Here is a 23,022-nt window from a genome sequence, read left to right on the forward strand (position 1 = left end):
TCATTTGCATGCAATTCAACGTCACATGGCTTTTTGTTAACAATGGAAACACAAAGAGAAGAGATTCAGAGCACACGTTCATTGAGAATCCCCAGAATCTCTTCAGTTGCTAGAGACTCAGATATCATTGAAACTCTGCAATACACGAGCCTGAAGGACATCATATGTAACACACCAACAAGCTATTATTTAACCTTGTATGAGGAAAATGACTTTAACTCGACCCTTGCTATCAGAAACGAGTTGGTGAAGCGTGCAGCTTCGGTTTACCTACAATCTGCCGCGTTGTTGATTACCAAAAACGAAAACTGCTTTGTGACTTTCTGGGAAAGGCTAAAGAACAGGGCTGCTTCCTATTCAAGATGGAGGGTTTCAGATCATGCAAACCCATTCAGGGCTTGTCTTGCCCCAATTTACCAGTTTCTGAATCACATGTTGGGGAGTATTCGTTCATTGCCATAAAGGAAGTACTATTTTAGGGCTTTATGTCATTGCTAGCTCCTTTAAGTTTTGGTGTATTTGATTACTTTTTTTTTTCTTTCTCTGTTTGTATATATGTAGCACATATGACATATATTGAAATGTTTAAAGTTGTAATATTTTGCTATTTTTATTTTAGACATAGATTGTTTAAAACTAAATATTCTACTCGGGAATTTATGCAATTAACAGAACTTGTTCAATTTTTTTTAAAAAATATATTTTTCATTCTTGTAAAATTAAAAAGTTTGATTTTTGTTCTTATGAATTTTTTTTTTACGTTTTCAATCCTTATATTTAAGATGTTCAATCCTTAAGTGGACATTCTGCTAAAGACGAAAGACATACTGAAAAAGAAAAAAATTGTAGGAATAAAAATTAATTTTTATTTTTATTTTATAGGGATAAAAAATATATTTTAACTTTTTTTATTCATAAAAATGGTAGAACAGATAGACAATTCAAATATTATCTAGCAGATAAAAAATTGTATTTTTTTTATTCATATTTTGTGGTGCTATTAGCAGAGAGATCTATCAAGATTAATGCATATGTTTAAATTGGGTCACTTTTAAAGTTATTTTTCTCCTCAGAAACTACTCATGCCAGTTAAGCCACCCTACATAAGAAAAAGATGAATCTGGACAGTACCTAATTATGTGCCTATTGAGGCAGCAAAGGCAAGATCAAATAATTGTTTAACTATGGATTAATAATTGTTTTGGGATCATGTCAAACAGTGACTTGATTTAACTACAAAATTAAATCAAATGTTGACTCTTCAAATTCCGCATATAAAATTCATAAAAAGAAAATCAAATATCAACTGCAGACAGTCCAAAATTCAACGACATTTAACTATGTATATCAACTGCCAAATCCAAGAGTACATGATCCCAAAAGCACAGTATATTGAGATCAACATGAGGGGTGCAAATGCAAACTTATCACCAAAAAGTAGAGGGTGTAAAATTTGGCCCCATATCTCTACAACTACAAGACCTATCAGATAAATCCTCTCAATCCAGCCAATAGCAAAACCTTTCTTCACAGTTGCACCCGAATTACCTTCAGATCCAAATTGATCAGCTTTTTTCTTTGAATTAGCAGTTGGCACTCTTGTAGCTTCAGCCCCATCATAAAATTGTGCTGAAAATCCTGACCACATTAAAATGGAGTGCAGAAGCAGCAACAATACTTTGATCGGATACTCTCGTGCCTCAAATAGTAGTGGAAAAATTGAATAGCAAGATACTGCACACACAAGTAACATGGGTAAATTCAAAGAAACAAAAATATGAAAAGAATAGCACTGATACCAAAATGGTGAGACTTGCAACTTGTTTTCTTTGGCATCCAAAAGCAGTCTCGGTCATTAAAAGCAAGTTTTTTAAGGCAAACAATATAGCCAAGCTAAAGGAGGAACTGGATAGAATAATTGTTGCTATAGATTTGCTTTTGTCTTTTATTCTGCTTGATTAATGTTGTGCAACATTGGAATAGTTGCTTGTATCACAAGTATACTTAATCTTAGATTCTCAGCAGTAGTTGGGTTACGAAAATATAAATCTCAACAGTATAAAGAAAACTGTATTACAGAGAAGTAGAGAAAGAAAACTGAGAGAAACTGAATCTGAACTAATATTATTACTTGCAAAGAGAGAACCCTGGGTTCTTTATATACACAGACAAGCGTTAACACAACCTTGTAACCCCAGCAGCATCAAAAACTAACAAAACTGACAGCTGTAACCCAGCTGTACTAACAGAGGGTACTCAAATAATAGAAGGCACCAAAACACACTAATAAACAGATGCAAGGCTAAGAATTACCAGCTTATAAAGGGTGTATGAAGATTTATGTGACAATTGCAGTAGTAGTTGTGGTTATACTAATTGTCAAAAGTTTTCAAACCACAAAGTTTTGCTTGGTGGATTGTAGATGATATTTAAAAAAAGCAAGATTACCTGCAAAAGATAAAGCTGATGTAGAATTTTTTCATGGTTTATTCAGTTGTGCAAAATCCATGTACACTTGTATTGCATCATTCCCTATTTGTCACATATCCTATAGGCACCAGAGCCCATCACAAGTTTCATTACCTGTTAGAATCTCATTTTCAGAGAAACTACTCTTTTTTCACTCTGTATTTTCTATGACATTCTCTCACTTTCTTAAATATCACAAACTCATATCTCCTAATTTATAAAATATTGTACAAGGTTCTATGATATGAACGAAAAATCTGCTTATCTTTTCATTTCCCCCCTTTGTATTGACAACTAACCAAAAACCTTAAGTATGCTCGAGTAACTTCATGTGTTCATTCAGTCTTACACATAACCAAATGGAAAAAGGCTTCTCGTTCATTTTAAAGGGAAATAAAATGTATGAAACTAGCATCTGACAAATCTATATACACCTAGGGCATAGATGACAATAGGATAGGAAGGACCATATTTGCAAAAACTTAAAGCAATTGGCAAACTATTATTGAAATTTTTTTTTATCACATTTAGTGAAATTGTCATCAAAGGGGTACATGCATCACTTGTGTTTTCCACTAGTTATATAAAAATCACATGTAATTAAGTATACACACATTTTTCATAATATTTTATTTCATTTTACTTATATATCAATTTTTTTCCTTCAATTTTTAAATCATTAAAAAAATGAAGGAAAAAAAAAGAAAAAAAAATAAAAGCATTAGAAGCTGGAAAACAAATGAATTAACATTAAATGCGCACCTATTGACAGCAAAAAGTAATGTCTTGCATCCTCCAGAGTTTGTGCCGCAACAATTGCAAGTGGTATTACAAAATGGAGTGATGCCTTCTCATGTACATGCCACCCAAAAAGAAAGCCACATGTATAAGCATAGGCTATCCATCTACTAATCATCTGTGGCTGTGGATTCTTCCAAGCCTTGAAAAGGCAAGGAGATAAGGCAAGAAGAACCATTATGAAGGTCACAGATGGTTTGATCTGCATATTAGTAAATAGAAAAATGAATGCTTTGATGAAACTTTTGAATAATGGAAAGTAAAGTTGTATAACTAAATGCTGATAAACTTTCTGATATAGATTTCAAATAACCAGTTATCAAGCTCAATTGTAGATGTCACTTGAACGGTAGCACCTTGGAAGTTGAAATAGCTAGCCTGAGGTGTGAAATGTAAAAGCTAGTATTATGCATTCTCTCACCAATTATAGAGTTTCACAAGTATCATTTATTGATGTCGAACAGGTGCTGATTTTGAGTCACCAAGTCGTGGTTTCCATGTGAACATTATATTTTTATTCTTAGAAAATGGGATAAGGATCATCCAGTGAATCAGCTATATATTTTCAACAAGATTAAAAGTAAATTTACAATCTATCAGTGGCTAGGTCATGGTGCATGATAACTAGTTTGAAGAAATGATATAACATCATCCTCCATCTCCTCATACTAATGAAATGTATACAGCAAATAAGGAACTTCACTTCAGTCATCTGTTTTGACATAACCACAAAAGCATGTGATCAGCTTAACCAGAGTCATAACATCCAGTCCACTGTGTTTTTTTTGGTTTAACAACAAACAAGTTATTCAGAGGATAAAAATACAAAAGTAAATCTTACCTGAGGTAGTACAGAAAATGGTGAGGAATCCCCTACTAGACCAGCAGTGAATGAACCTGTTGGTGTCTGGACGTTAAAGCCAAGTTTTCTGAATATGAAAGCAAGCCCTTTGTCTGACATGATATAGAATACCCAAAAATTTGGGGCCCAGTATGCATGGCAAAGCCCCCTGCCAAATGGAAACAACCGTTGAATGACTTGTTGTATCTGCAATTTATAATTTGAACAATCAATAAGCAAATCAATAATGCAAAGAGTGCATTTGATATATCTTCACTTTTACGCAGGAAAATGAATACAATAATTCAGTAAAGGGTGATTAAAGCTGTTCCCATTCACTTGAGCATGCAAAGTTGGCCATTTATAATTTGGTAAGATTGCTCTATTCATGCAGTAGTCTCATTTGGATACTACATAGTTCAGGTGGTTACTTTGGATTTAATTTATTGCTTCTTTCTTGTTCTGGTGCTGTGGAAGGATTATAAAAAATAAAATGTTTTCTTATACAACCTGATCAAAACTCAGTACATCTGGTCATCTACATTAGAAACCATGCAGCATGACACAACCTTGACATATAAAAGAACTCTTCTTCCCATATGATTTTCATGGTTATACCAAGCATCCAATTTGTTCTCCATTATTCAATAAGTTGGAAACAAAACATATCAATTTATCATTACACATTTCTGAAAATCAACAAGACACCTAAAATTCCTGACCTTTTTCAACAAATAGTAATCAATTTCAAATTAGTTAAATGTGATGATTTATCAGAAACAAGGGGAAAACAGCATGACATATGGGAGAAATGATGACCAAATATGAATTCAAGATACAAAAATTATATTTACCTGTCCAAGGTGGAAAAATGGTCCAAATGCAGATGCAAACACTGCTGTAACCACTCCTCCCATAATCAAAAGTCGCCTGAAGCCTCTTACCATTCCACCCCAACAATAGTGTCTCAACAAATAAACAAAATATATGGGTGCTGCCACTGCAAATAAATGCTTAAAGCACAAGAGAACAGCAAAAACAAAACCACCTAACAAATCCCTTCCTTCCTCCAAATATGAAAGTGAGATCAACAAAATCCCAATGAGAAATCCATTGTACTGGAAATGCACATGGTCCACTATAAAAAGCATAGGTGACCAAATAACCAATGACCAGATCAACTGCTGCTTTCTTGAATCCAGATTCCGAGTAAGTCTGTAAACCCCATAAAGAAGAGACAAATCCGAAAGTATTACAGTAACTCTTTGGAAATAAACCACCTTGTTGGAGCTATAATTAAGGCCATTCTGAAGGTGCACTATTTGGGGATCAATGAGGTGAGCAAAAATGGATAGAAATCGTTCAAAATAGGCAAAGAATGGTGGGTAATCAAGAGTCCATGGACTTGTCTCATCAAAGTACCACTGGGAAAGAGGGAGGGAGTGAGTCAAAGCCAGCCAGTTGCGGTGCACTTCAAAATCTGTACTACGATAGGATGGGAAAAGGAGAACTTTTATGCAGGTAGCTACAAGAAAGAACCACCATAGAGTAGTTTTGGGACTATGAGAATGGTGAACTTCTTTGAAGCTTAGTTTCTCTTTTCCCATGCCAGAATTTGGGAGTGATAGAAGAAATAAAAGGAATGTAGATGCTGTATTTAATGCTGAAACCCAACAAGGCTGGTTTTGTACACTCAAACAGAATTTGCTCAATTTTCAACCCAATATGGAGGCTGTATTGATGGAAATCATGTCCTTTTGAACTTCCTGCATAAAAGTTAGCAAGAAAGTTTATCTGAGTATCCTTGATAGCCAATATGTGAAAGCTGCAAAAGGATATTTGCGCAAAACAGTTAGGAATCTATAATCAACTTCATGCACATATCTTCTAGTAACAAGTAAAGAATACAGACCGATGATTAGGTTTGTAGCATTTATGGAAGGTAAAATATTTGAAGAAGAGATGGTAACAAATATGCAATCCATGACAAGTTTTGATTCTTTTGTAAAAGAACTATTAGGAGAAGGAAGATAAAGAAATAGTGGGAAGGATAAGAAATCCTCCAGAACAGGAAAAACTAGTTTAAAAACTGAAATAACAATAAAGTTAAGACTCAAGAGAGCAGCAAGGCTGTTAAATACGTATAGCTCTCCACATAATGGAGGTGAAGACACCTCTATAAAAATCAATGAGCAAGGCACCAAAAATAGAAGCAAATAAAATAATCCTGTTTGACAGTAGACTAAGGGGAAAAGAGGCTCCCTTGAAAGTGAGGGAATCCACTCAAACGAAATTCACCATAGATCTGTAAAACTTGCAATCTGCAATTTTAGTTTCCTTATCCTTAAAAGAGCCATAAAATCAAGTTAAAAGAAACTGTTACAAAGTGGTACAACCGCCCAAAGTTAGCAAACAAATTATTCCATGCATAAGTAAGTGTATGAAAGCATAGAAAGTAAATTGGTCACTTTCTGAACTAGCTCTACGCATAGCACATACCAGAGCAAGATGTGGCAAGAAACCTTCCGACTCAAACTCTTTCAAAAGATTTTTATACCTCCTAGGCTCCTACCTATTTTTACTCAATGCAAAAGCCTAGAAGCAGTGTCTCCATTCCTTAAATCATATAAAACTTGGATAATTCTCATCAACTAAATACCTACATTTTATAGTAACTCCAATTTTTCAACCTCCCCTTGAGTAACTTTCTCATGAATTAAAAACCTTCCCAGCTCTCCAAAAAAGAAGATGCCTAATACACATATTCTAATAATAGTTCACCTACCGAGCTGGAGATCCAAAAAAATCATCAGAAACAGGGCATGGTAAGATCTTGAGCACAATCCACCTCTCCAATTTTGCAGCAAATTGAATATTTAAAAAATTAAAATTCTCCCTAGTAGAATTTTATAGCAGAGCACTGTGAGTTACAAATTCAGATATGATGTGCCAGATTTATTTGACAACCAGGGCTGATTTTACACGATAGCAATACCATGAAATGAGATAAACCATTGAAGTATAGCTAAAATGAAGTGGCCTTCGCACACCGACATAAAGTAAATGACAGAAGCACAACACAATTCACACGACAGCATGGGGGAAACAAGAAATCTGAAATTGAATTCTGAGATGAGGAAAGAAGAAGCAGCAAAAAAAACCCGGTTTGGATGAGGGAGGATATACCAATGAAATTGAATGCTCGAACACAGAGCCGCAATGACGTCGACGTCCGGCGGTTGTAGATCGACGGTGTCCGGCGGTTGCAGACTTCAAGATCGAATGGGATTGCGACTCGCGACACAAGACTGCAAGAGCGAATTTAGAAGAAAATAAGTAATACGAAAATAAACAGATAATAATACTATTTTATTAAAAACTTATTCATCTTCTTCAAGAAATTAGATGACTTATTCATCTTCAAGTAATTTGAAAACTTTTTTTCTAAGTGTTTACTTAACTCGACTTGAATTTACTCAATATCTAAATTGATCTTTAAATATATTGACAAAAGAGCATATTATAAGAATTTTGGATTTAAGTGTTTTCAATTGTGGAAATGTATAAATAAATTAAAGGTATTGTATAACTATTAATTATTTTAATAAAGTATATCTCATAAGCTTAATTAACTATAACCAATGCTCGATATATTTTTTACTGAATGTATTTTTTACTTTATTACGCTACATATTTCTCCATGTTAAAAGAGATAAACTCAATAAGTTTTCTAAAAATTATAAAAACTTATATAGAGTAATTCAACCAGAAAAAAATATAGCAACTGTAACAGAATCTATTCACCAATCTGTAAAAGGAATCCCAAATAAGTAAAAGAAAAAAAATCACCACCAAATATGTACCAAAAACAAAATTGCCACCAAATTCTAGTTGTCAAGGAAAATATATGCAAACTAGATTATCAAGGTTCCTAACTAACATTGCTGGACCTTCTGTCCTGTAACTATTTTTGGTTTGAAACCTCGTTAAATTCTTTTTAACTATCTATAAATGACTCAAGTTTTCTCACTTGTTATTGTATCTAATCTCATTCTGCCAAAGAACAAAGGGTTTTCAAATGGTGAGAAAGATGAAATCTGTCCACTATTGGGGTGAAGTTGCACCAGCCCTCCTCATTTCTCATTCTCGGAGTCGAAGATCCTCAAATTCATTCAAATTAGAAACTATCATCGAAGAAGAGCCTCAAGGGTCCAGGTTATTATTGTACAAGGGTGTTGTTTCTTTCCCTTTGTTACTCTCTGGCTTCTTGTACATTTTCTTATACAGAGGATTGTTTTGATTTGGCATGTTATGGGGAAATTTTGCTTACTTTATGTGTACCAATAAAAGTATAAATAATTAAATTTCCTTTCTTAAGCTTATATGTCAGTGAACTTCAATCATTTGAGATAGACTGCAAAACGGTGTCTGATAACATGAATTCTTCAAAAACTGGACTGTCACATTTTAATTGCATTTTATCTAAGTGCAAAACCATGATGCCTTAGTTACAAAATTCAATGGTGAGTTTCTCTAGGAGGCATGTCAATCATGTAATCCACACCTTAACTAGGATTACAAGATCTTATGCTAGCATCCGCAACTTTGATTATGTTTCTTTGTATTTCTTCACTTGTTATTAATGATATGAAGTAAGTTTGTTCCTCTCAAAAAAACTTCAATCAAAACAAAATATTTCATACAAATATTAACTAGTATTCTTTTTAGTTATGGGAAGGGGGTCCGTTTTAGTATATTGCTCTGATTGTCATCACTCTACTCTACCCTTTCACGTTGCAAGTTATACATATGTAATTAATATTTAATAACATATCAATAAGAGGAAATTGTTAAAATTGCACTTAGAGCCAAGCAAAATATTGGTTAAGGGATGTTATTAGGTATAAATAAGTAAAAAACAATTAATATAATTAGTAAATTTCATAGATCATTTTCCAAAGTAATGGTCTTTATATTGAAATTACTTGCTAATGAGTTGAAAATATAATATATTAAAAAGTAAAATATTAAATATACATATGAAAAAAATTAAATATTTAAGAAATTTATAGTTGGACAAAAATAAAACCAAAAACAAGAAACACTAACTAGCACATTGGTTGTCTTCTCTCAAAATGTATTTAAGAGATACACGTCAGCTAAGATTCATAGACAAAAAATATACTTCTAGCAACTGTCACAATTAAATATTTTTTTACATTGATTACATTTTAGGGGTGAACAATACCATGAACCTGAACTAGTCCTTTTTTATTATGGATTAATATTTAAAAGTCAAATTTAAAACAAAACATAGTCGTAAGCATTACAACGAGGGAAATAAACCCTTGAGACATTAGCTAAAAGTTGTAATGAGCAAACAGGGGGAAACTCATAATAAGAAATATCAGTGTCCATATTCAGTCATAGCTTGCAAACTTGAACCAATTCAACCCATGACAATTTCCTCAAATCAATCGATTAAATGTGTTTAGTTCAGCGTCAGAAAGAAGAAAAAAATGGATAGAAAACGTGAAAACTGAAAGCTATCCAAAATAGCTTTTATGTTAACATGAGATGATGAGAATTGGACGTGTGTTTTGAGTTGTATGATGTGATACCAAGCATGCTATAAATACTCGATTTCGTTATATATTTCTCTTTAAATTTTATATAAACATCTTGAAATTTTCTAATTCATATATTGAATATAAAAATAAAGTATGTAATTACAAATTAGACATATACACTATGTCAACAAATAAGGATAAAATATTAAGTAAATTATAAATAAAACCAATATAGACCATAAATCTAGGAATGAAATTAAATACAATCAAATAATATGTTGGAAACTTGTGATTCAATCCGTTTAAAGTTTGGTCTGATTCGACTTATTTAATACAAAAATCAAATTCAAACTTTTAAAAAACATATTTAGTTAAAGAGGTTGGACTACATGCTTTAAAAAATATATATTAAATTTAATGGGATGGTTCATTTAACAATAATATTTTATAATAAAATTATTATTATGATGATATATAATATTATAATTATTTTATTCAAAAAATTTTAATTTATGTTTGAAATAGGTTAATTCGTATAAAGTAGATGGATAACAAGAATATAAACTTTTTTTTTTGTAAGATGTAAAAAACTTTGGTAATATCTCATATGTAATATTTGTAGAAAAATGTTGTTAATATATTGTGGTTTAAAATTGTCTTATTATTTCTAATGAAAATTTTTAATTTTGTTTAAAAAATAATATTTTTTATATTTCTTAATATGAAACTGACCTTTAAATGGATTAATAGGTTAGAGAGACTTTTATAAGGTGAGACTCAAGCCTAAAAATATATTCACGATGTATTTGGAATTAGACTATAAAAATATAAAATAGATCATATTAGACTTAAGTATGATCTCATTTACTCTATTTTTGCTTTTAGATAAACCTATATTTTAATTATAAATATAGAGATGATAAATTTTCAAAATTAAATAATGATAAGTGGATTTTTATAATAAAGTATTAACTCAAACATTTTAATTAGTTTAGTTCATTATGAAAACATGCAAATTTAAAATACTTAAACGCGCGATATTGGTAGAAACTAAAGTTTTAGATTAGCACTCTCTGAAGCTTAAGTGTCTGTTGACAATGGTGACATTTCTGCAAATGCGCAGTGTTTGATGTAGGCTGCTAACATTTACTCATTTAGGATTAAGTGAAAAATTAATGATGAAGACGATAATGAAGTATCAGGAGAATAGTATTAATAGGTTAACTAAGATAAGGGTATATTAGATATTAGGGAACATTGGTGGTGAAAACTGATGAACCATCGAGAAAGCAGTGAATGTGTGAGTAATAGGATAATTTGAGGATAAGATAAGTTGGATGTATGTCACTTCATGATAATTTTTGTCAATACTTAATGAGAAAATTGACAAATAAGTTATGTTAAAATGCTAAAAATTCAAAACATACTTATTTTAAGGATAAAGTATGTTGCTTTTTATTTTTAATCTCTCAATTAATATTTGATAGGTCTGAATCTCTTAAAAAAAATTGTTTAATGTTTTAGTCTCTTCCATTAAATATTTCTATTATATTGTGATGTGGCAGTCATTTTATGTCAGCTTTTTCCTGCTATTAAAAATTAATAAAAATTACTTGATGGAAACATGTACTAAATAATTTTTTGATAATTTTAACTACCAGAAATAACTTCGGAAAGAAAAAAAAAATCAATCACAAACTAAAATAAAACAATGCAATAAGAGACAAATCATTCCCAGGCACCATGCATAAAACAAATTAAACTCAAACGTAACAATTAATGAATTTTTAGCCCACTTACATGTAAAAACTGTGTCCTAATTAAACCAATCTCCATACAATTTCAAACCCCCTCCAAACACATAATTATTTAACATCCATATACCAGCCCCCTAGGCAACCTTTCCAAACCAAGCACGTAACACAATAGTTAACTAGTTAATTATTTAATTAGTACCGTTGCCACTACAATATCTTTTCATAATCCATCTCTTCTTCTCCTCTCACTTTCGGTTTCTTTATGTGCACACCAAGCACTTCTGTCCCCCATATTAACAGATCATAATCATCAAAAGCGAACCACATAACCTAGCTCAACAATCTCTACCGAGAAGAACAAAAAATCTTATATATAAAAAAATTCACACAACACAACCAATGAAAAATACTAACAATTTCATGACACCTAGTATCAAACAAACAATTATTGTAAACACTCACACCGAATATACAGAGATGTACTCACATGTGTTATTCTATTCAAATAGTCATATATTGAATCCTTAACATATGCGGGCTTAGATGATTCATGTTACTTGTCACTTCTGTTACATCTTAATGACCAATTAAGTTATATATAAAATAACTCAAATATATATTAAGATCTTAATATTTAATTTTTTCGTTTAATCTATGCAGTTGCATTATTTTTTTTAAACTATACTTAATTACTTTTTCAAAGGTAGAAAGTACTTTGCTAATGCGTGCATGATCAATGAAGCGATAGAAACAAACTTATCTTTGCAACTTTAGTTTGGAAACTTCTCAAGGCTTGACTTAGTAAACTTGATGCGTAATAACGATTCCTATCAATTCAATTGAGTGTATCTGGATCCACATAAAGTTTAATTCATCTCCAGAAAATATTACGATGATAAACATATAGTCGATCTGTGAGAGAGAGAGGATTAATTTGTAAATAAAGTTTGCATTAATATTGTCAAGGTTAATTTGTTCTCCTTGCATTTCTCTCTCTTTTTTTTATGGGGGAGGCCAGGGGGATTGACAATGAATTAATAAATCCAAAACAAAAAATACAAATTAAAAAACCACTTGTTATTAATATTTGGTGCATGATGCCTAGCAGAAAGTTGATCTTGAAAATCAATCAGTCTATAATAATAATAATAATAATAATAATAATAATAATATAAAATAAATATTATTTACACATCCCCTCCCGGTGTGCAAATCACTAAAATTAATTAATTAATTAACATGCTTTCATCAACTTTTTTTCTTCTTCTTTTTTCCGGCACTAATTATTAATTATTAACGTTGCTGTACAACAAGAAGTAGTATGTACCAAAAGAAATCAATGCAGGAACAAGAAACAGCATCCTCTTAGGCATAATCTGGAGGCCTTGAATATTATCAGACCCTTCTTCAATGATTGGCTCCAACCTTGGAAAACGAAGGGAATATTTTTTATGAGGAGTTATGAGGAGAGCCGGTGCAACCTCTCCACAGTACTTTTGGATGCCTCTCACTTCCTTCACCATATCCTTCTTCAAATCAACACTTTAATTTGATGAGAAATAATAATAATTGTTATAACCAAATTAACCCTTTGATTTCCTTGACCTTTTCTTTTTGATCAAAGAAACTCAACCTTTTAGAAGATGATGAGAATAGGTTGGGGGTTCGGTTTGGGAGAATTGGGGTGTGCAACCATATATACGTTGAGGCCTAGGGAGTCAAAATTAACTAACGAAGGAGGTGGAGATGGCCAAGGTGTTAGAATTATTGGTGGAAATTAATTCGTGACAACTCATTAATGCCTGAAAAAGTCTTAATTTGCTTCACAATAGTAGATTTCACAGCGAAGCGTTTTTTCCATTCTAGAAGCTGTATTAAAAATAGCAAAATGACGTGCACACAACCGCGCTCTAGAATTGGAGATTATTAGTGGTCTACAATTTTGTAGATTTTACAGTTGTGACTTGCAATCCAGGTTTAATTATTGGTCATAGATGTCTAGATGTGATATAAAAAAGAAGAAGAAAAAAATCTACGCGTTTTTATTTTTTACTCTTATATATCGCCTTTTTTTTAATTAATCCGAGGTAAGTTAAACTTAAGTAAATTTATTTAAAGGAATAATTTTTTTTTTGGTGTTTGTTTTCTCTGGCTAAATGTTACTTTTGATTCATTTTAATTTAGTATTTTTTTACTTTAAGACATATTAAATTTAAAAAATTTTATTTTAATCTTTTATGTTTTTAAAAATTTTATTTTGACCATTTATTTTCTTTTCCATAAAAAATGTTAATGATCCATCACTGTTTTAAATTTTAAAATAATATTTTTTAGATATCATTATTTTAAACTAATTATTTTTCTTATATTTAGTGTTTCCTCGAAATTTAATTAAAACATTAAAGGAGTACTATTTCCATTTTTTTATTTTTTGAACTTTGAATGCAACCTAGCTACCAAAACCAAATGTAAAAAAGAAGACAAATTACCTTGCACACTTGATTACCTTGGAAGTCACACTTAAAGTTCTACATAAACCATGAAATTTCAAAAATATTCATGCTCGATCATGATGGATTACATTAGATACTACTACGGATAAATAATTAAGGTTGAGTGAGTGGTTAGAAAAGACGAAAAAGAGAAAAAAAAATCATGAATTTAATTTTTTCTGTTAATAAAAAATGAATATATCGATAAAAAAACAAAAAACAAAAAAACTTTATACTACTACGGTCTATGCATGCTGGTAGTTATGACCGAACGACACCAAAAAATGAAAAAACGCTGTGATTTCAAACGAACATGTCGCTACAGCTTGAATAATTGGGAAGAATATTGGTGGTGAAGAGGACGCATGCGTCTCAGAACTTTTCTCCATTTCATCCTCCTCCTCTTCTTCTTCGTCTTCTTCTTCGTAGATGGTTTTCAATGTTATTTTGATTTGTATCTTCGAAAATGGGACCAAAGAATTCGGAGCAACGGCAGAAAATGGTGTTAGCGGTGGAGTATGGGTGTTGCTAGGTGTATCAAGCATTTTTTTAAAATGCCAAAATTGTTTCTGGACTTTCTTCCCATTTGTCATGTGTGTGCGTGAGGATGGTTCATATATTATATGGATCAAGTTGATCCGTAAGGTTGATACGGATCAACTTGATCAATATGTTGATATTAAGTGCATACGGATCAACTTAATTTATAAAAGGTTTACGGATCAAGTTGATTCGTAAAACTTCTACGGATCAAGTTAATATTAAGCGCATACGGATCAACTTGATCCGTAAAAGACTTACGAATCAAGTTGATTTGTAAGACTTCTACGGATCAAGTTGATCTATAAAAGACTTATGGATCAACTTGATCCATAAGCCTTTTACGGATCAATCTAAAAGACTTATCAATTAAGGGTATTTCAATCTTTTTTCTTTAAGTGTTGGGTGCACCAATAATAATAATGGGTGCACCTAACAACACCCGTGAAATTTCAGTGTTTGATGGACACATATGATTATCAGCTATGTTAGTTGTCACACTTCTGATTTAAAGAGAGAAGAAGTGATAGGTATGATAAGATTTACATATGAGAAAAAAAGAAAAATGTGAAATGTTAATAAAATATTTAAAATAAATAATAATTTGTCTATTTTTATTCATATATTAGTTTCATGGTGATTAGACCCATCATATGTAACGCTAATAATCTGGGATTCAATTATAAACCAAAGTTTTATGAAGATAATTTTGTTAATTAATATGATGATGTTAATGCGTGTCATAAGCTTTTGTGTTTTATTCTCCCCAAAAGTGGATGTGATAGTATACCTCCCATCCTTTTTCTGTTTTTCCACTTTTAACTTTGCGACCGATGTTGATTCTTAACTATTATTATTTCAAGGGGATGACCCTACATACTTTTGGGGTGCAAATCCTACCTTAATTTAGATTAAATTTCGAATACGTACGTTGCACGTCGGGGTGTGATGATATATAAGATATGGTAGTATATAATATAATGACTTGTTCGGGATAAGAGAGTTGGCTATGATGCCTTAGTAAGTTCATAAATTGGAGAATTGGAGTAGGGGGCGAGTAATGCTTACCCCTCACTTTCATTTCCATCCATGGATGATGAGGAGTTGCATGTTCATATCTGTGTAATATAAATTTTGTAAGTTTGATAGATATATATTTATCATTAAATATCAGTCTTTTGCAAAATAAATAAATTAATTAATAATATGATTAGATCATTTAATTTAATTAATTAAATAAAAGAGTTTGTATATGTAGTTACTGATATAGATTATATTATTATTATTATAACGTACCTTAATTCATATAATTAAAAAAGGAAATTAAGACTATAATTGTGTATCTGACACGAGCAGTGAGAGAAAGAGATATATCTTCTTTAATTCTTATTAGTAAATAGAGCAACCATAACTAATACAAGAACAGCGTACACCTCTTTAACATGGCTATATATAGGATTTTCAGACATATTAACAGTTGTCTAGCTAATAGGAGTATATAATGGAAAATTAGGTTTAAGTTATATTTTTTATTTTAGAATATTATATGTTTTCATTCCTTAAAAATATTATAGTTTTTTTATCAGCAAAAAAGAAACATTTTATTAAGAATAGGTACCTGATAGGAACAGAGGATTGCACTATGTTATGCTAATTATAATAAAAGGTAATTCATAATTATTCCTTGTTTATTTCATTCATTGCATTTCTTTTTATATTGTTTACAATGTTTAATACTATAATGATGTCAATTCTGTTGTAACAAAATTGGATTGTGATTTGAAGTTGTCCCCTAACAAGCAACAATGATAACGGAATTAGGCACTAGTGTTGGATCCCTTCACACATAATCATTTAGGTATGTTAGTTTGGTATGGGTGTAGGCTGGTTTGGTGTTTGTTGTGGTTTGTGGTGGATTGTTGTTGCTATCAATATCCACCATTGGAAAACCAACCTTACTTCTAAGGTTGGACAATAAAAACAAGCTGAAACAGGGGTGAGTTTAGAAAACAAAAGGTATGTTAGTAAAATTATTTTGTTTGTGGGTTGGTTTGAGCCTAACAATAATAATGTATGAATGAATAAGTGATATGTGTGACCCGCATCACAGAACTCAACTGCCAAGGAGAGGATTGGGTTTATGACCCACGTCGTGGAGCAATCAAGGAAGGTGTTAAAGACGGGTGGCGGCAATGGCTACGGTGGTGGTGAATGTGGTGGCGGGTGTGACAGCGAACGCCGTCGTCAATGATAGACAGAACAAAACCAAATCTTGACGGCAAAAAGAATCTAGACCGAGCGTGAATTGAATGTTACTGAGTATTTTAACTTAATTTAAAATAAATGAATTTTATAATTATTGTAAGTTAGTATAAACGAGTATTTTTAAAATCATTTTCCTCTCTATGGTTAATAGTAGTAGTATTTGACAATTTTAAACTCCGTGCATAAAAAAAGAACTTACAAGGTTTTAAACACACAATTAGAAGATAATATTTTTTTCAAAAATAAATATAAAAGTATTATGATTTAACTAAATTTCAAGAAAGAGGAATATAACCAACCTACATATAAACAAAGGTTAATTTGGACAGATAATTCTCATCATATCTCAATCAATTAACATTATTTGCATGATTAATATTGGTACGTACAACATTTTTATTGGAAATAAAAAATAGAATGAGAGAAGGTGTAGAATGTGTCTTTTTCTTAAAAAATGACGTAAGAATGATGTTCAAAAAACGTCATTGACTTATTGTGTAATTAACTTTTGAATAATAAAATGAAATTGTTTCTCTCACACTTTGCTGGCATTGTTACAGAATGAGCTAAAGAGATTCTTGTATCTTTCAAAACAAATAACGATCGAGAACACCTATAAATTTCATTTATAGAATAAAGTCTAGTTAATCTTCTTTCGCACACAATTTCACTCGGTATTTAATTAACTAGCTATATATAAAGTTGACCAACCATCCTATATATAATACAATATGAGTTAAAAAAACCTTCACTTTATTCTTGTGATTATAAGCGTTAATTGTTTTAATTTTTTACTTTACAAAACTTTTATTTTAATTCCTAACTTTATAAAATGCCATTCAATTCGTTCGTTTTAATTCTTAATGCCATGAATAAAAAGTGTAGTAAAAGGAAAGGCTAAAACCAAGATCTGTAAATATGTAAGGATTTTTTTATTCATAGAGATAACAAAAAAAAATTATTTAAAGATTTATTTTTAATCTTGATAACCCGTATGGTTGTAGGTCCAAACTTAAAATCCTCATATTCTTAAAATGATCTGTTTTCACTTGATACACCATCTATATAAATTAATCTATGTTAAAAAATATTTTTTCTTTGGACAAATGCTATATTAATGAAGGTAATACAATGTTGTCTCAATATTAGCATATGACAATTTTCTTAATAATGTTTTATAATATTTTATAAAATCATAGATTTTAATTAAAGTGAAAATTTTATAAAATTAATAACAGATATTTGTATGATTTTAAAGACAAGAAGATGATTTAATTGTGTTACCAACTATTAAAATTTGAATCAATTCTAAAAGTATATATATATATATATATATATATATATATATATATATATAGAGAGAGAGAGAGAGAGAGAGAGAGAGAGAGAGAGAGAGATTTTCCTCATTCATACAAATTATTTTTTACATCATTTCTAATTAAGACTTGAATAATATTTTCTAATACATCTTTTCATATCCAATACTATTGGAATTCATCAATGCAAGAATAACATGATAAGTTTCCAAATGCATAATATATGTATATCATATTAGAATTTAATTAGATTCAAACCTAACATTTTTTTTTATCAATATAGATATATAAATTCAACTTAATTCCAAAAGCGAATTGATAATTAAGGTAAAACTTGTCTGATCTATAATTTATATATTTATATATATTATTTTGGCCTTATGTCTAATCAACATAAACTTGAGTTTTTTCCACAATATCAAATTAATAAAGACTAAGGATACAAATTAAAGTGGCATAGCATAATTAGCATGCATATTTCTTTCTGCAGTGATGTCCTCCTAGCTACACTTAGAACTGGAATACATGCATGATTACTAGTTGATGATGTGCAAGAAAACTAAGGCCTTTTGTCCTTCCAATGCATAGTTGTTGTATTGGATCAGGGTTGGAGACATGACACAAGATAAAGCCGCTGCACAGCCGAACTTGCTTCATGAATTAAATGTAATGTTTGGCATTATTCTTAGGGTTGCTTGTTCCCTTTTACTTATTAATCAAACATTTCAAATTTAGTGGGGATCACTCCATTTCTCTACACTGATTGCAACTATTGCTTACAATAATACAATTTTTTCTTCAACTTGTGATGTAGTCTTTTTTCTCTCTTATTGTATATACCCTGCTTGATACGGCATATGTGATGTTTATGGGAGTCATGGTTGAAGGGTCAGGTACTATATAGCAAGCAAGTTTATGCCTGTTATATGCTCTTTCCTGGAAGCAGCTGACATTATTGGTGGTTTTAATTAATTAAATAAAACCTCTTTAAAGTGTATACGTGTGGATTTGGTACTGTAGAATGATGGTGTGTGGGAATGATTTTGTTGGACTTTGACTACATATAGCATCTCCTTCACCGCTGAATTGAATACGAACAATTTACATTTATGAAAAAGCCTGTGGAGAAAAAGCTTCTTTCGGCATTGCTCACTTTAAAGAAAAATATAAAATTTCTTTGAACTTCGAAGACGCGCGACTCATGCACTCAATATTTGAGAAAGCGAAATGCTCGTCAAATTTTTCTTTACGAAATTGGATAGGAATGAGTTGCCTACTCTTCATGAATTATAAATAAATAAACATATACATATTTTTACCCTAAATCAAATAGCGTGCTTCTAGTTACTCTTATTAGGCATTTAATTTTCTCCTTTGTAAACCCTTCCGGCCTAATCCGATATGATAATTTGCACTAAAAATGATTCATACGAAATAACCTAACTCCTTGGGAAAACATCATGTGAAAACATGACTTATGGCTTCTAAGACCCAAAATTGAAACTACAAGTTCACGAAAAAATTTGAAGATAAATCACATTTACATATATACATCATTTTTAGTTAAACTCAAGGAGTTAGAGAAAGCCCTAGCTACATTATTTGCTTAGAAAGTAAAAAATAATATATGAGTAACAGGTCAAGAATTCAAAATGCTAAGATATTTTTAGACAAACAGGTCATATTCAAGTCAAAAGTTCATTAATTAATAATTCTAATAACAAGTTCTGGCTGCAGCTTTTAATTTCCCGTCCGAAGTAAATATTAATAGTTTGCTAGTTTTGAGCTGTTAATTACATGCATATGGATAAGCATACGTAAGGATTATAAATTTTATCAAATGAAAGAGCTTTTTTTTTTTTTACCAGAATAAGCATGTTGGGGTATTCTGCATCCTTATCCAGAATAAGTACGTACTTATATTTCTTACAATATAGTGCCACTTCCGTTCCAAATTAACCAAGAGTTATGGTCCACCACGTACGTTAACGTCGATCCTTTTCTGAGTATTCGTCTCCATGTGATATGAGAGAAGCTAGTGGAAGAAAGAAAAAAAATGCAATTAAAATTCTTATAATATTAGGTTAATTCTATAAAAGTGCTTACGAGTTTGTTCGAATACGTGGTATATGCATGTATAATTTTGAGTAGGAATGATATATATGACACAATAAAATTATATATCCTGCATGCAAAATATACATTTAATGTGGTTCAATATAAATTAGTGAATAAACAATAATATAAAAATGAATTGTTTTGTGTGAAGGATTATTATTGATATATTATTAGATTAAAAAGTTTAATTACCACAATGTATTATATGATGGTGATTCAGTGATTGTAACTGCCCTGGAAGACACGCCATTGGAATAAAAATGGAAAGGAAGCCATGGAAGCTAGTTATGATGGTGATGGAAGTGATTTAGATGTTGCGTAATCCTTAACATCTTCATCTTGCATGCATGTGGCATATTGCCATATTGGGTTCTTCCACGAGGAACTGTTCAGCATCCCCTACCCAAAATAAATAAAATAAATATGAATAATATGTCTATCTTAAGACATTACAAATGAGGCGTGTGATTAAAAAATGAAATGTTTGAAGTTTGGCTAAAAAATTGAATTAATTAATAAGCTAATATTTATTTTGAAATAAATAGAATTTGAGAGAGAGAGAAAAAAAAACTTGATAATACTTTAGTTAAACTTAACATGTTCACAAAAAAAGAGGTTAAAACTTAAAATTCTTTATAAATTAAAATCTAAAATGAATGAAAGTTGACTCATATAATTGATATTTCGCGTAACAATTAAATTATTGGAGTATAATTTTTGAAACCCTCGTTAATTATTTGAGGATTTAAGTAGTATTTAACTTGATTTTTTTGGTTGAAAAACTTTTTTTAAGTTGACATTAAAAAAAATAAGTTAAAGGTACTTTGTAATATAATCTTTAAATTTAAAAGTTTTCTTTTTTGCCATATAGTTATTTTTAAATAGTGCATTGTAGAAATCTGAAAATTTGAGATAGAAAAAGAAGGAGAAACCCAAAATTAAAAAAAAAAGTCTTAAATAGTTAAATATATTTTTTGTTATCAAATATTTGTATAAGAGAAGGAGAAGCCAAAATAAAAGCAAAGTCTTGAATTTTTTTCCCAAAGATTTGCTTTCTGTTTCTTTTTCATGGTTTTAGGTTTGCATAAAAATAATCAAATCCGAACTAATCAAATTTCATTATATTAGTTTGGTTTGAGTTTTTTTTTAATAATCCAAACCGAAACAATCCTATTTTATATAAATTTTTAATTATATAATAATAAAATTTAATGATTATAAATATTCATTTTATTTAATTTTTCTATAATTATCATTAATTTTATATATCTCATTAATTATTTTCACTAAAAATATGATACATAAATATGATCAATTTAAGACTATTGATAAAGCTAGATAAAAAAAAATTATGTATCATAATATAAACAGTTTTTCATCTTGATTCAATCATAATCCTATAATTATAAATTTATAATCCTATAATTAAATGATAATGTTTAATATTTGAATCCTATAATTAAAGATTATTCACCTGTGCTTACGATTCCGGTGAAAAATTAATCACAACTTCTTACTCTTAATACTTCATACCAGTAATATACCGTGGTATATGGTTGGTAAGAAGAAAAAAATCATGCATAACATCATCTCTGCAGTTATTGTCAAACATTAATCATATCAGACTTTTTCATTACATTTTTAATTTAACTAAAACCCTTCGAAGTTGCAGAATATTTGTCTTCATTCATTAATATATACAAATACTGCAACAACTTCAACTTCTTTCAATCAAAAACTACATTAGATTTTATTTTAAATTGGTCAGGACTACCCAGTTTATAGTAGTTCTCTACCCTTAATTGTTGCTTCATTCAGTTTGTTTCATTGAACATTAATCATTATGATTTATGAACGTACAACTATCAAATCATAAACAAAACATACCAATTAATTTAATTAATTAAGAACGGATACAATAACTATCAACGGATATATAAGCAAATGCCCAAAGCAAAATATGTTATATAATGATATATATGTCAGAATTACGCAGCATTAGTATATAACCAAAAAGAACAGAACAAGGTGCAATTCACAAGTTGGTGATGTCTTCCCTTATCTCTTCTTTTAGTGACACTTACTTTGATCCATAAACACTTTATTAAGATTCATTACCTGTTTGGAATGCTCAATTTTTCGGTGATAGATATAGGATAACAAATATAGAGACGAAATAAAAATGGTTGAGCCAATCTTTGATGAACGTGTGTATTTGTTAAAGTATAATGAAGAAAATGTGTCCACAAGTTGAACCACCATATTATCTTCACTCGCCATTTTATAATTTGACGTTAGTCCCTTGAAGTCGTGGACTATGCATACACAACGTAAAACTTGTGCTAATTAAAGCCACAATCTGAACAGCTTGCGAGATATTTTCTTTTGCCTCTGATCATATTCTCAATGCACGGCTACTAGGTTTAATACAAATGGTCATTTATTCAAACACGCAAAAAAAAAAAAATACAAATGGTCATTTATTCAAACACGCAAAAAAAATAAAATACAAATGTTCATGTTTTATATAAAGTTTTTATTCTTTTAGAAATATTTTTAGCCTTACCCTATTTTTAGTATAAAAAAAAATCATGTATGTCTAACATTTTTAAAAGTAACTCTTAAATTGAATAAAAAGAAAATTTACATATAAGTTAGTATAATATGTGTTGGAGAACAAGTCTCTAATTAATTGGTGGATTAGAAACGAGATACAAAATAGGAGAGATTATTTTGAGAGGAACATATGACTTAGTTTACATTAAGCCATACCAAATCCTTATTAAAAAAATAAAGTAAGAGAAAACTTTTCTATTAAAAGTACTCCAAACTCTTAAATAAGTTATAATTTCACAA

At 30.3% G+C, this 23,022-nt stretch overlaps 1 protein-coding gene across 2 annotated transcripts; it reads right to left on the reverse strand.

Moving 5' to 3' along the window:
- Positions 1-1,163: 1,163 nt before the first annotated feature.
- On the reverse strand, positions 1,164-7,505 carry LOC114421580 (probable dolichyl pyrophosphate Glc1Man9GlcNAc2 alpha-1,3-glucosyltransferase). Of its 2 annotated transcripts, none has more exons than XM_028387583.1 (5): positions 7,295-7,505; positions 4,963-5,874; positions 4,109-4,315; positions 3,232-3,469; positions 1,164-1,734 (listed from the first exon to the last, which is right to left on the reverse strand). In XM_028387583.1, the coding sequence occupies exons 2-5, from the start codon at positions 5,713-5,715 to the stop codon at positions 1,325-1,327; spliced, it is 1,608 nt and encodes a 535-aa protein (XP_028243384.1). In that variant the 5' UTR covers positions 5,716-5,874; positions 7,295-7,505; the 3' UTR covers positions 1,164-1,324. The 2 variants fall into 2 exon arrangements, with proteins under 2 accessions (XP_028243384.1, XP_028243385.1); XM_028387584.1 differs by having other exon boundaries at positions 4,963-5,933.
- Positions 7,506-23,022: the final 15,517 nt, after the last annotated feature.

The sequence above is a fragment of the Glycine soja genome, chromosome 8, assembly GCF_004193775.1.
Source record: "Glycine soja cultivar W05 chromosome 8, ASM419377v2, whole genome shotgun sequence".
NCBI lineage: Eukaryota > Viridiplantae > Streptophyta > Magnoliopsida > Fabales > Fabaceae > Glycine > Glycine soja.